This window comes from Chelonia mydas, chromosome 10 (genome assembly GCF_015237465.2).
Source record: "Chelonia mydas isolate rCheMyd1 chromosome 10, rCheMyd1.pri.v2, whole genome shotgun sequence".
Taxonomy (NCBI): Eukaryota; Metazoa; Chordata; order Testudines; family Cheloniidae; genus Chelonia; species Chelonia mydas.
This window is the reverse complement of record NC_051250.2, coordinates 63789592-63803718: the sequence shown is the minus strand read 5'-3', so window position 1 is coordinate 63803718 and position 14127 is coordinate 63789592. Positions and strand designations below refer to the sequence as shown.

Below are 14127 nucleotides of genomic sequence, written 5' to 3'. Positions count from 1 at the left end.
GCACCTTAAAGACTAACAGATTTATTTGGGCATAAGCTTTTGTGGGTAAAAAAACTCACTTCTTTAGATACATGGAGTGAAAATTACAGATGCAGGCATTAATCTACTGACACATGAAGAGAAGGGAGTTACCTTACACGTGGAGAATCAGTGGTGACAGGGCCAATTCAAGCGGGGGGATGTAGTCCACTCCCAATAATTGATGAGGAGGTATCAATACCAGGAGAGGGAAAGTTGCTTTTGTAGTGAGCCCAACACTCCCAGTCCCCATTCAAGCACAAATTAATAGTGTTAAATTTTCTAATGAATTTTAGTTCTGTAGTTTTTCTTTAAAGTCTGTTTTTGAAATGTTTTTGTTCAAGTATGGCTACTTTAAAATCTGTTATAGAATGTCCAGGCAGATTGAAGCAATTCAAGAGCAAGCACTTTATTCATTATTCAGCAACCTCCAAGGTAAAGTCAACATCTGTGCTGTTTCCCTTATAAGGGAAATATAAATACCATTATGCTTCTAAGCCACTCAATCAGACTTAAACTGCTGCACCTCCAGAATACATGATTTCAGACAGAGGCTGAGGAATCCACCTCTTTCAGTCTTTTTTTTTCTTTTTCTTTCCCACCCCGTGGTGCTGGAATTATTTTTTTCGTGGGGGTGCTGCTGTATGTCTTTGGTGTTTGTTATTACTACTTCAAGCCCTGGGGTACAGCCAGGGGTGAAAGTAAGTTAGAGGATTTACCAGTACACCGGAGTCCTGAGCAGGGGGTGTGGCCTCAATCAGAAGAGGCGTGGCCTTAACTGGAAGAAGCAGGGCCTTAAATCCCTGGGCCCTTTAAATCTTCATTTAAAGGGCCAGGGCTCCAGCTGCGGTAGTGGCGGCTGGGAGCCCGGGGCCCTTTAAATCACCCCCGAGCTACCAGCTGCACAGGCAGCTGGGAACCCCAGGGCTTGGGGGCAATTTAAAGGGCTCCGGGCTCTAGCTGCTGCTACCGAAGCGGAGCCCTGGGCCCTTTAAATCACTGAGGAGCCCTGGGGGCTCCCGGCTGCCCCCGCTACCCCGGGGCTCTGGGCTCTGGCAGAGCTTTAAAAGGCCTGGGGCTCCGCTGTGGTAGCGGCTGCCCGAGCCCTTTAAATCCCTGCCTGAGCCCTGCTCTCTGAGCCCTGGGGTAGCAGTGGTGGGGATTTAAAGGGCTGGGGTGGTAGTGGGGGCTGGAGCCTCGCCCCCGCTGCTACCCCAGGGCTTCGGCAGCAGGGCTCAGGTGTAGATTTAAAGGGCCGGGGCGGTAGCAGCGGCTGGAGCTGCGGGGCCCTTTAAGTCCCCACTACAGCCCTACCACTGCTAACTCAGGGCTTTAAATTGCTGTCTGGGAAAGCCGGTCCCGGTATGGTGCACCAGCTCTTACCTATACGCCGTACTGGGGTGTACTGGTTTACTTTCACCTCTGGGTGCAGCTGCATCACTGTCTCCATCCCCGGTTTTATAAATTGCTTTGCTGATTGGCCTAACTTTAAACTGATCCAACCTAGCAAGGAAGTGAGCTGGACACTTCTGAGTCCTCGTACCCTCCTGGGACTAGGCCCTGTGCCCAGATGGTACACTAACGCCAGGCTGGGGCTTGGCTAAATGGGCAAATCCTCTCCTCCTCATGCAGTTATATTCAGGCCCAGTTAGGTACTGTAAGAACCTGATGCTTTCTGCAGGGCGTGGGGCCACCGAAGGCACCTAGCCCTGCAGGGCAGGTATCCTTCTCCACCCTCAATGCCGGGGGAAGAGCATCTGGGTCCTTCTGCCTTTTGGTCCTCGCTTTCCAGCGCGGAGGGAGGGTGGGACCAGGATCTGCTGCTGGCCTCGGCCCACGGGCATCCCCACCTTCCCTGCGGCTCGCTGGCTGCCCGCAGGCGTTCTTGGCGCAGGTGCCGCCCGCCCCCACGGGAGAGGTTCAGCCGCCGTCTAGGCTCCCGAGGCTGGCACCAGAGCGCGCCCCGGGACCCCGGGGGCGCGGCGCCCGCCGCCGCCCCGGCCCGGGAGCCCCGCGGCCGGTCTCAGGAGCCGGGGTGGGGAGGGGAGGCCGGCTGTCCTGCCTCTCGCGAGACACAGCTGCGCGGACGGTACTTGAAGAGGAGGGGAGAGGGAGAAGGGAAGGAGGGGGCCGCCGGAGCAGCGGTGGGTGCAGCGGCCGCGGCTGGAACAGCGGCGGGAACAGCGGCGGCAGCCTCCGCAGCAGCGGCGGTGGCGGCGGCTCCCGTGGGTGAAGGCAGCGGGGTGGTGGTGGTGGTTGTTTTTTTCGGGTTGCGTTGCGGCTGGGCACGGGTGTCAGCGCCCGCCCCGTGCCTGGCTCGCCCGGGCTGCCCCCAGCCTGACACCTCTCCCCTGCCGCCTTAGCCTCCCGGTTGTTTTGGTGCTGCTTTGCAAAGCCTGGCCAGGTTCATGCTTTGGAGGCAGTCCCAGCCCCAGAGCAGCCTCAGCAGCTGCAGCCGCCGCTCGGTGCGCTGGGCGGGCTGCGCAGCCCTTGCTGATGCTGTCGGAGGGAAGGTACGGGAGCGATGGGGAGCCCGCTGGCCAGCCCCGGCAGCCGCTTCGCGCCGTCCGCAGCGGGCAGTAGGAGAAGCCAGCCGGGGGGGGGACACGGGACGGGGCTCCGCCGGGCTGCAGCCTGGGCGGCTGGGGAAGGGACAGGCTGCGCAGTGGCCGGGCGTTGGGGTAGGGCGAGCGGAGGAGCTGCGCATGGCGCGCTGGGCAGATGGGGCTGGAGGTGGTGTGGGGAATGGCCGAGGTCTCGCTCCGTGTCACTGAAAACCCCTCTCCTCCCCTCCCCTCCGTTCTCCTCTTGCAGCTGATCGGGAGTCGGTCGGCTGGGACCTGCGGACTTAGGCGGCTGGGGAGGAAGGAGAAGCCACTTGCAGCGCCCCGAGCCCCGGCGAGCCGGAGAAGGGAGGCGGCGCGATGCGGCTGGGTAGGCTGCTGAAGTTCGCCCTGGGATTTACAGTGCTTTTATCTTCCTATACGAGCGAAGGTGCTGAAGGGAATTTGGAGGCTGATAGCGTGAAGGAAACCAGAGCCAGCAGAGCCAAGAGGAGAGGACAAGGAGGAGGCGGAGGAGGGCACGATGCGCTCAAAGGGTAATTGGATGGGGGGGACCACGGGGTGTTCGTACATAACAGAACCTGGTGCACCTTAAAGCTAGACGGGGAATTGCTGTGAAGTGGCGCCATCCTTGGGACTTGTTAGTGTTTTCGCAGCGTCCAGTTCCCCCCAGTGGGCTTCAGCGAAAGGGAGGTCAGACGTCCGAGAGTTTGGGACACGTTCGATTGTTACAGTAGAAGAAAAGCCCCTGTTATTACCCAGCCTGGTGAGACCTAGTGCAGTTGGGATGGTACTTTCCTTGGCGCCGCTGAAGTTGAAAGGAGGCAAGATCTGGCTGTCTCTGTCTTCTTATGTTTAGGGAGGGTTTGGGGTGGATTATACTCCCCCCAAATCAAGCTCCGGAGTGTGGGGTAGTGGTTCCTATTGATCTGCAATATCCTGCCCTCGCCTATTAAATACAGTCAAAGGGTGTGATCATGCTGACAAAAGCAAGGAAAGCCCAAGCTAAGGCTGTGGCCGAGATCCCTGCTGCTCTGTCCTTAGCTGGTCTTAGACATACCATGTGCACTACATTACACACAGAGCACAACAGGACTGGTAAGGACAAGTTTTCGGCCTGATTCTGCATTCCCTGTGTGCCCAAAACTTCCAGGAACTTTAGTGGGAGATTTGGATGAACCAGGATTGTACAATCCAGTCTTTGCTTTTTTGATAACTGTTAATTTTAACTCATATTAAAGATTATTATATTTTAATGTTTTGTTGTTTGTTAATTTAACTTCTAGAAAAGAAAATAGAAAAACCTCCACTCCCATTTTAAAGAATAATTAGGGCCAGTCCATCATTCCTTGTTCACACAGGACTCCCATTGTTTGCCTAAAAAAGAATGCCCATAACTCCTGCCCTTTCAGATCAATTATGGGCTGTCATGCCTATCTAGACCATTTTGCAATATGTATCATTGCTCATTTGGTACCATTGTGGTCTGATATATAAAATATGTACCATTCTCACAATGCCATTCTTCTGGAGCTATTAATATCTAGTATTAGTAGCTACATTGGCATATGCCCTAAGTACTCCTAAGTGTAATAAAATCATGGTAAAATGTCATGGTGCAGTCTTAGTAGTTTATTTTCAATATTAAAGATTTCAACCTGTAAAACAAAATATCTTTAAAAATGCTGAAACAACACATTTCAAAACTTAATTGTTTTGTTAAATGGGAAACCTCAAAATAATACCTCATCACTGTATGGGTGTGTAATGTGGATTCCTGCCCCATCACCAGGGCAAAATTCTCAACGGTTGAAAATAGAGTTTATATGAATGTTCTGATACAAGCCTAGCTATATCGATATTGGCAGGCACCACAAATGAGCTGAATTCTGCAGTATTTAATCTTGCAAATATTTCTCTTGAAATCAGTGGGAGTTTTGCTTGAATGAGAAGTGCAAGATTGGTCCTTATATTTTTTCCTTATTTCATTATTTGCCTAATAAGGAAACATTACAGTTTTATTCTCAGAGGGTTAGATACATGGAATTCATTCTTTTGCCAAATTATGCATATAATGATCATGACGTATATCTATATGTAAGTGTGCAATGTGGTAATTTTATAGTTCCTTGAGTGAGGAGGTGTCTCAAGTTACTTTATCCTTTCTGGGCATCATCTTGCAAAAAAGCATAGTCAAGTGATCAGTGTTTACTCATCCAAATAGTCTCAACAACCTGGGTTTGCATGGTCAGACCCTCTTGTTTTACTTCCAGGTGTCTTGTCACCAGAGAGAGAGCTGGGCAGTGCACATTCTGGCACTTCTTACTTGGGCAAAACTGCTGTTGATGGCAAGACTGCAAGCAAAGATTGCAAAGATAATTGTAAATAATAAAAGCACTCAAAGGGTTAGAGAATTACTTTTCAGACAGATAATTACTATTTGTACTATGAGTTTCAACCGTTTTTTCCCCCTTTGCATAATTTGGGTTCTGAATTAAAATATCAAGTTGAAAAACACTATTACTTAATCATGGGGCCAAATTCTGCCTTCTAGTACATGTGTTGTCTTCAGTGGGAGTTGCATGTGTGCATTGGAAGACACAATTGCTTTGTTGAAAATAAGCATCACTGTCTTTTTGTGGGTTGTTTAGAAAGTAATAGAAAAGAACAAACAGTTGAAATCAACAGCTTTTTCAAAGATGATATTGCAAGTGTTGATTACTGCTGAAAACTGAAGAAATAGCACAACTGTCTAGTCCTGTGATTTGCTTCATGAGTTAGACATCTTTTATTTATAAAATATGTTGCAGCAATTGCATAAGAAATATTTGTGAGTGAGTTAATGTATTTTAGACAACACGAGAGTTTAGAGTTAACAGCAACATTAGTTTTAGACATTCCATTTGACCATGGCTTGGTTAATTATTTGGAATATTACAATTCTGATTTAGTGCCCTGGAAAGCAGATACTTAACAAGCTTATAGCATTTTGCCAAAGGTTCTGATCCAGGAAAACACAAAACAAATCATTAGTTCATTCAGTCATTATTAGTCCCTTTTTTGCACCTCATACTTAAGGCCGACAGTAAAAAGTGACCAAATTGTTGAAGCAGTTGGAAATCTTTTCTTCTGTTAGCCATATAAACATCCTTATCATTGTTATGAAAAGTCCTGTTGGACATTTCCAATTTGGAAAACACAGACATTCTTTGGTGTGGCAGTCTAACGTACAAAATGAGTTTCTTAAAAAGAGCTGTCATTTTAACAGACAGGGCTGGGGTTAAGTCTGTGGAAATCCATATGGAAAATAGGCACTGAGTATATAGGAATTGCAGGTACATTAGACAGAGAATCAGTGGTTGTTAAATAGTCTTAAAACATGATTAGAAAATTCATTTGACTTAGGAGAAGACACATTCACATTATTTTTCTCATTTGTCCATCAGTACAAATATCTTTGGAGCTCTGAGGATTATAATATAAATCATAATGGTAGACTTTGTTTTCGTGTTACTATAGTTCAGATAGCTCTTTTTTTGGGCGGGGGGAGAGTAAGTCTGAATCTGATTTTACAGTGTTTTCTGCTATTGATTGTCAGTGCATGGACATGGGAGCCTCTTGCAAGATTTTCAGAGGAAAAAATTGTAGTTAGTGTTTGGTTAAACTAACACTGAACAGCATGTAGCTTTTAAAAATATTAAGATTCTATGGGCAGATGTTTGGTTTTATATGTAAAAAAATACAATTAGATTATTGTTAATTTGTATCTAATTTCATACTAATTCTGTATTTTATTGCAAGTTTAAAGTTGGTTATTTTCTTTCTCACTATCATTGTTTCATCAGTTATGCTGATGAGATGGCTGAAAGCTAGAAGAGGGCTTTAACTGGAGCAGATGCTCCTCTATGTTAGTCTGAGCTTTAAGATTCAAGCCTGCTGCTTGTCCTGTAACTTAGAATTCTGACTCAACCATTATGCCATTGAGCAAATGGCATTTTAGCAAAAGCTGAATCCTTTGTGTTTTTAAATCAGTTCCTCTAACATGCATGTTTACATGCTAATTTCATATTGTTATTAGTTGATCAGAAAACTATTATCAAGGTAGTAGCTGTTTTTTCAGAAAGTATCATTTGATTTTTCTGTGTCAGTTTCCCCATCCAAATACATAGGTCTGTTTACCAAGTTGCAGTATCTCTGGAATCCATTATGATTTACCCCATAGCATGTTTAAAATAATAAACACCTTATGTGTGTATAGATAGATCTTTCATTCAGAAGAGTCCCAAGAGCTTTAAAGACTGTTAGTATATTATATTGCAAGGGTCTTATCCTGTAACCATTGAACTCCTAAAACTCTCACTGTTGTCACTTGGAGTTTTGCCCAAGTAAGTAGTGCAGGACTGGGCCTCCAATGGGAAACTTCCTAAATAATATACACTTGAAGAACATGATGTGTAAACTTAACCCTTGGATATAAAGTAAAAGTCAATTATTTCTTATGATCTGGTCCCTTTTGGACTTAATGGCAGAGATATATTTTGTTTTGTTTTGGTTATCTACATTGATTAGAATTTCTCCCCAAAATGAGGCAAAGACCTTGTAACTTTAAGAAAAAATGGAACAATTACAAAAAAAGATAAGTGTTTATTTGCTTCCTCTCAAAGTATAAGGTGGATGAGGGTAATACCTAGCTTAACAATCAGTTGAAACTGAAATTTTAAAATGACTAAGCTTTCTTTGAGGTAGCTGAACCATGAGATAACAGATTATTCTAAAGACCATAATTAAATAAATTCATACTAGAACTGTATGATTGTTGGTTTTTTTTTTTTTAAATTGGAAATGATAGTGAATATTACAGAACAGAATAGTTGGCACTGATCTAATTCATGAAACTCTGAGTGAAACAAATGAAACTCTCCTACAGCAGATTATTATCCTTTTGGGATTAAATGTTGCTTGCCTTACTCCTGAAAGCAAGATGCACTGGTTTTACAGGGCCTAAATAAACCAGGCAGGATTTGGTCTTTCATTTGCATCACTGCTCACTGATATAAAATAAGTCTTATAAATCTATAACATAATTCCAGTTTTCTAATATATAATTAAGGCTTCTGGTTTTCATTTAAAACCAATACTTGCCACTAAAAACCTGCTGAAGAAAAGCAGACTTACCGTACTGGTAAATATTGGTTTATACTGAAAACCTCAAACATTTTTCTTACCACTTCTGGCCTACACACCTCTGGCTGTCCATTTATGCCACACCCAGTCAGTGTCCGACTCTGGACCTGAGTTAAACTGAAAGCTGAAAACTTTGAATTGGGAACAAAGTGAAAAGAATGTAAATGCAGGGCAAATTGGGTCGTTTGGCTTCAAAGATGTTTGCTAGTATATATCTCATGTAAATTGTAGCACTTAAGAGGGAACACCACCAACTTGAAATCTGGCCAATTAAAAAAATAAACAAACTGTTACTATATATATTTTTTTTAATATACAATGTGATAGCAACCAGTCTGTGTTTGGTGGCTTACAAACACAGAGGAAGGCATAGTTCAAGTCCAATAGATCTTACAATTTAAAGCCAATATGTATGCTGGATTCCAGTACTAGCAGATCCTGAGGCAGAATTAAGGCCTTTGACAGTTAAAAGTAGTTTCAGGTACTACACTTGTCCCTGAGTCTACTTGCCATTGATGGTGGTTGTTACAATTACATTTTCCTGTACATGAATTGAGGTTTAATTCAGCTCAGAATGAAATGAGTGAAGAGATTTTTGGCTTAGTCCCCAATGCACATGTGGGTCCCCTCGTGCCTAAAAAACAAAGTATGATACCATTTGATAAAGGTGTGATGTGGGAGTGGGGAAGCATATACAAAGCCCTGCACGAAAGCATGTGCAAAGTCTACCTTTGCTGTGGCTAGTGCTAACCAGTGCCAACACTTTCTGGAGCATGAAAATTTAAGAAAACAAGAAATCGCATTTAATCCTTGATAATGCAGATGTCTTCCTCTGTGTGCTGTGTTTAATTAGTCTGTTGGTTTTTTTGATTAAAATATTTATTTTTCCATGAATTTAGTGAAAGTTGTCTGATAGCCCTGGAGTCCTCTATTCACAGCCAGTAGCAGTGCAAGTATCCCCAGGCCAATATGTCAGTCTTGTTCTGGAGCTTCTAGGGGTGAGAGAGTTATTCAGTCTCCAGGTCCATGAGGTCCTTGTGCTCTCCATTTATACTTCTAATTATTGTGGTGTGACCATCAGCTATCTATAAACTGGATCTGCAAGACACCCCAAAGATCCTGCTTTGTGATCTGTTTTGGCAGATTCCTGGGCCTGTGTGGATCACAATTTAGGATCGGGGACCCATCCAAATAATTTCAGGCAGATCACTGAAAAGCAGTCAAGTCCATACCATTAAGGGCTGTATTCCAACCAGCAAGTGACCCGGAGGCTATATATTCCATTATGAAACCCCTGAGCCACCCTGCTCCCCAGCATGTCTGTCTGTCTGTCTTCTACCAAACGTAGATGTTTTAACTGGACTCTGAAACAAGGCACAAATATCTTTTGACATGCTGGTTGTGTATTATTTGATAGTTGAGCCAGAAATTCTCAACTGAAAAAAATAAGTTATTCTATAGGTTATCAGTAATAAATCGTAACTAGAACAGAGAGAGTAAACAGACTATAGTAAACCGAATACAGCACAGCTGCTCTGTGATACAGGGTGAAACATGGCTGTAACGTAAGTATTGTAAAACTGGCTCCAGGCAGTCAGGTGAAGCCTGATCACCAAGTACCACTTTGCCAGGATGTGCAGATGTGCACATCAGGGTGAGATTTCGATGTGCAGATCAGGGTGAGATTTTTTTTGCCTGCTTAATTGACTGCACAGGATAGACCATGGCAGGCTGCCTAGCAGGCTGCAAGGTGGGGGTCACAACTGGCCATTGGACAGGGTATTTGATTGGACCACCTTCTGCCTGTCCAACAGGCTGGGGGTTTCGTGATGTGTTGGCTAGCCCTGTAGCCTGGAAAGTGAAACACAGTAGTCTGTCATGGATTAGGAAAGATTATGTGCAAGGCTGGCTACATGTGACCAGGTGGTTGGCAGGTCAGAAGTGGGGTCTGCTAGGATTTCAGTCAGGGCTAGATATGTAAAATGGGACTTGAATCTGTTTCCACGCGCCTGTTGCATTGCATCATTTTCCTGTGGGGATGTGTAGGGTGTATATATAGGGTGTTGGCTTTTCATGGTTTTGTATCCGTGTGTGTTATGGCTTCTGATTTTGTATTGGTGTCTTTTTTATTTCCTGTATTGCCTTGCCCATAGGACTGTACCTTTTGATTTGTGTCCATCTGCAGACAGTTTATTTGCTGCAGTTTACCATGTTAGGTCAGATGGGCAGTGCTCACCCAAAGACGGGTGAGTGGTAACCAGTGCATAGAAACTGCATGCTTAGTTGGAATGGGGCTGAAGGAAGAGTAACAGTGGCAGAATAGAGTCTGATTGTAGTAACCTGCTTGGAAGTTGAAGGGAGGGGCACAGGTTGCAGGAGGGAAGAGTTTGGAGAACGCACCAGGAAGCCAGTCTGTGTGCACGTGGCTGGAATTGTAGCTGAAGTTGCAGCACCTCTGTTTATAGTTTTTAATAAAGACGTCTAGTTTTAGAAACATGGAGGCCTCTCATTGTATTACCCAGCACGTGGTACATGAAATACTGATCATTCTTGGTTGGGGGCCAGTCTGCATGCTGCTTGCTAGATTCAGCTTGACCTCATGTGGTTGTCCCATTACGCAGGCAAAATACTCTGCGTGGGGCTGAACACACCTATTCCGGGTAGTTTGGACCTGTATTTGGGCTCAAGGACCCTGGCAATTTGATGTAGGCCTACGTCCTTATAAGCCTCTTTGGAGGAAGTAGGAGGGACATTTGGCTTGGGCTGCCTACCTGCCCTCTTACATTGGCTGTTGTTGAATAAAGTTGCAGCCTTTGTTTTCTGCTCAGGTTCATTTGTCCCCTCATTGGCATGCTGCCATTCAGCAAAAGTGTTGCTTAGTTAGTACAAAGAATGTCTTGTTTGTTATGACTTGTGTTCCATATTTAACTCTGTATGGACTTTGATGAAAGTTTTCATTGGGGTCATTTTGGACACATCTGTGCATTTAGATGCATCTGATTACTAGCACATTGACAACATGGGGACCTAACAAAAGCACTGTTGAACTGTTTGCATAACGAAGCAAAAGAGAACTCCTTTCCATAGAAATGAATTGAGAAAAGACACATGGGCCATGTCCTACCACTGTTTGGAAAAACCCTCATAAGAACTAGTGAACTTCGACTCATAGAGGCCCCTAGGAATCATTCTGGGGTGGGGGAGTAATTTGTATTCCTCCCACACCAAGCTGGAAGTAGGATCTTCTTCCCCTAAACCTTTAGATATCTGAAGATCCATGAGGAACCCTGGACACACAGAGGTGGTTGAGACATGTAGGTGAGAGCCTCCTGCATAGAACGTTTTTTGCTCGTCCCCCTGTCTAAAGTGAACTGCGAAGTACCTTTCAATAGCTCTTCTTGAGAGCTCCAGCTCAGGTCAATTACTATGCTCTGTAATACCATTTGATGTCTTACAGGACATAAAACTTAGGAGTAATATTCTCCCCTTGTTTGGTGGCTGGAAGTCACTTTGGGCCCATTCCTGGGTCAAACGGAATGGAATGCACAAAAGGTGAGAGATCCACCTGGATTGCACAGCTGCTGAGGCTAAACCACTTCTGAGGAGGAAGGAAGCACTCCCCAAATGAGTCCATATAATGTATATGTAGCCGCACATCCTTCCCCTGCCTCTTTTCCCAGGGCCACAAACTCATCTCAGACTGTCCTGTTTCATGTGGACCTCTTTGTTCTTGGATTGGGGAGGGAGGAGTGTGGAAAGCAGGTTCCTTTGTGGCTGGACAGCAGTCTGCTAGAGAGAGATGCTGAATGGGAGCACATGCCTCAAAGACAATGGGTTGGTTGACAACTCCAAAGCTAAAGATGGTTTATTTCCCTTCCTGTGGCTGTTGGAGGTGGGATGGTAGGGTGAACAGATGTCCCGATTTTATAGGGACAGTCCCGATTTTTTTCTTATGTAGGCTCCTATTACCTCCCACCCCCCTGTCCCGGTTTTTCACACTTGCTGTGTGGTCACCCTCAATGGGCTAAAGTAGAGTGTCCACTAGCAGCAGCCCTTTCCCACTCCTCCATACCAGACATATTTAATTTACTTAAAAAACCACAGGAACAGTATTGCTAACAGCAGGAACTCAAAAACCACAAGTCCTCTCACTCTTAGACTGGCCTAAAAATCACAGGGGTTGGGGAAGAAGTTCAGGCACATTTTCAAAGGCATGAACAGCAATTAGGTGCCTAGTCCCCATTAGCTTTCAATGGCAGGGAGGTTCTCAAGGGCCAGTTGTGCCTTTGAAAATCTCTCCCAAAATCATGCTGTGTGGGCCATCTGTCTGGATTTTGAGCTCCCCCTGCCTCTCAACTGCCCCCAACATGTTTTCAACTTGAAAATTCAACCTTCAGAGCATGCAAAGTGTGTGCACACATATTCAGGTCCCCATTCCCCTGTTCACCTGCTCCCTGACTTACTCCTTTCCCTTCCATTTCAGTGCCACCAAACCTTCCTGCCCCTCCTTGGCCGTCTCTCCCAGTCCCCCACGCTCCTGCCCCACGCCTCTCTGGCAACATCCTGCAGCTCCAATCCTCTGCCAGCTTCCAACAGGTGCTACCAGTCTCTAGCCTGCAGGGGTAGGGTGGATTCCCTTGGACTCTTTCCTCCAAACCCCCCCCCACACACACACACCTTCATACCCTGTGGTGGAGGTGAGACTGCTACTGCTGTCCTCAGAGAGAGGCTGCTCAGCTGTGCTGTGCTTTGCCTGCTCTACTCAGGGTACGCAAGATGTGTGCAAGCAGCCTCTAGCGGCTGAAGCGGGAAACGCCATGCAAATCCCGCAAAATTCCTGAGCTGCTTCTGTTTCCTTGTGAGACTGTAAGAGACTCCCACAATTGACCCCAATCACTAGCAACCAAAGTCTGAATGTTGGCAATGGTGCGGAAACCTTGACTAGTCACTCCCTCTCTCCCTGGCTGGACCTACATCAGGGAGACTACAGACATCTGCCTTGGCCCTAAAAGGTGAGGTGAGAGGAAGGATTTGAGGTATGCCGTCCCTTGAGCATGTCTATAGTTCTTGCTCATGGAATGCATGGGAGACCCTTCATTCCCTTTTATGGACCATGCTTGATTGGCCCAGGATGCCATTAGTTTCCATGGCATGCTGGGGCTCATGTGCCTCATACCACTGCATAAATTGGGTCTAGGGCTGGACCCACTGACATTAGCATGTAGAACAATGAGAGAATGTGCCTAAGAATTTTCCATTCTATGGCTAAGTGGTGAGAACAATGCATGGCTGTCAGGTCAGATGAATCTGTCCCTGCAAAATGATGACAGAAAGATTCCGTGAACCAGTGTAGCAGAGTCCCCATGATGTCAAATACCATCACCCAATTGCTGTATTTTAGCGGCCACAGTGTGATCGGAGCTGGGGTTTGCAGGATGTTCCGTGTTGCTGAAGGAAAGATCTTGCAGGTCATTTGAGCTCCTGACATGCGCATTGGCCTCAGGACTGCAGAGCCAAGGACACCCCTGGAGCTACTAAGTCTGTTCTTTCCTCAGCTGAACTGAGCCAAGATTCTGGGACAGTAGTACCATCCTGTGAGAGTGAGGAGTAATTATCGTGTGAAATTCACTGCACGGCATAGACATACCATACTCTCACACTACAGGGGAAGAAAATCACACAGGATCTCTTATGACTGTCTGTGTCACACATACATGTGCATGAAACATGGCACAAGATTTTGGTGACATGGGGCAGATGCTTAATATCTTCTTTATGGGATAATAAGCACTGTGGCTGAGCACTCTGGTTGTTGTACTGAGACCTGAATGCTTTCATGGATTTCTCTTCTACACTGCTGTTATAAGTTTTCAACACACTCTCCCTCTCCCCCCCCCCCCGCCCCCGCCCCCAGCATCTTAGGTGGACCAAGATCTTAGTTAGACAAAGCACAATGATAAAAATGTCTCATTTTGCTTGAGGATAATAATTGGCAAAACTAGTTTAATTATCAGTGGGATGTGTGAAAATCAGCTGTCATGGAAATACATGATTTTTAAAGCTCTAGTTCATTGCTTCACAGTTTTGTTGGAGTTGAGGGAGTAGGTTAAGCCTGGACTAAAACTTCAGGTCCAAGTCAACAGTCAGTGGAGCTACCCATCAGCTGTTAAATGGGCCCCGCTGCAGGAAGCTGGGGAGCTCTGCACGCAGATAGGCACACACAGGTGTCCACAAAGCCATTTTACAGTAAGAGGTAATGATATGATTATAGATGGCTTTAAACAGGGTAATAAGGCCAACCCTGCATACACTTAGAATTCTTCAGTGGCATTTACTGGCATATTGGATAAACTTTAACACA

General features: G+C 45.6%; 1 protein-coding gene across 4 annotated transcripts in view; it reads left to right on the top strand.

Annotated features, from left to right (window-relative positions):
- The first annotated feature begins 2055 nt into the window (after positions 1-2055).
- The window catches only part of FBN1 (fibrillin 1), a 216199-nt gene continuing 204127 nt past the window's right edge, over positions 2056-14127 (top strand). Inside the window, exons 1-2 of one of the 4 annotated variants that reach the window (XM_043524453.1) lie at positions 2056-2107; positions 2833-3118. In XM_043524453.1, coding sequence (XP_043380388.1) covers positions 2943-3118 — 176 coding nt within the window. In that variant the 5' untranslated portion in view covers positions 2056-2107; positions 2833-2942. The other 3 variants (XM_037910538.2, XM_037910540.2, XM_043524452.1) reach the window with 3 other exon arrangements.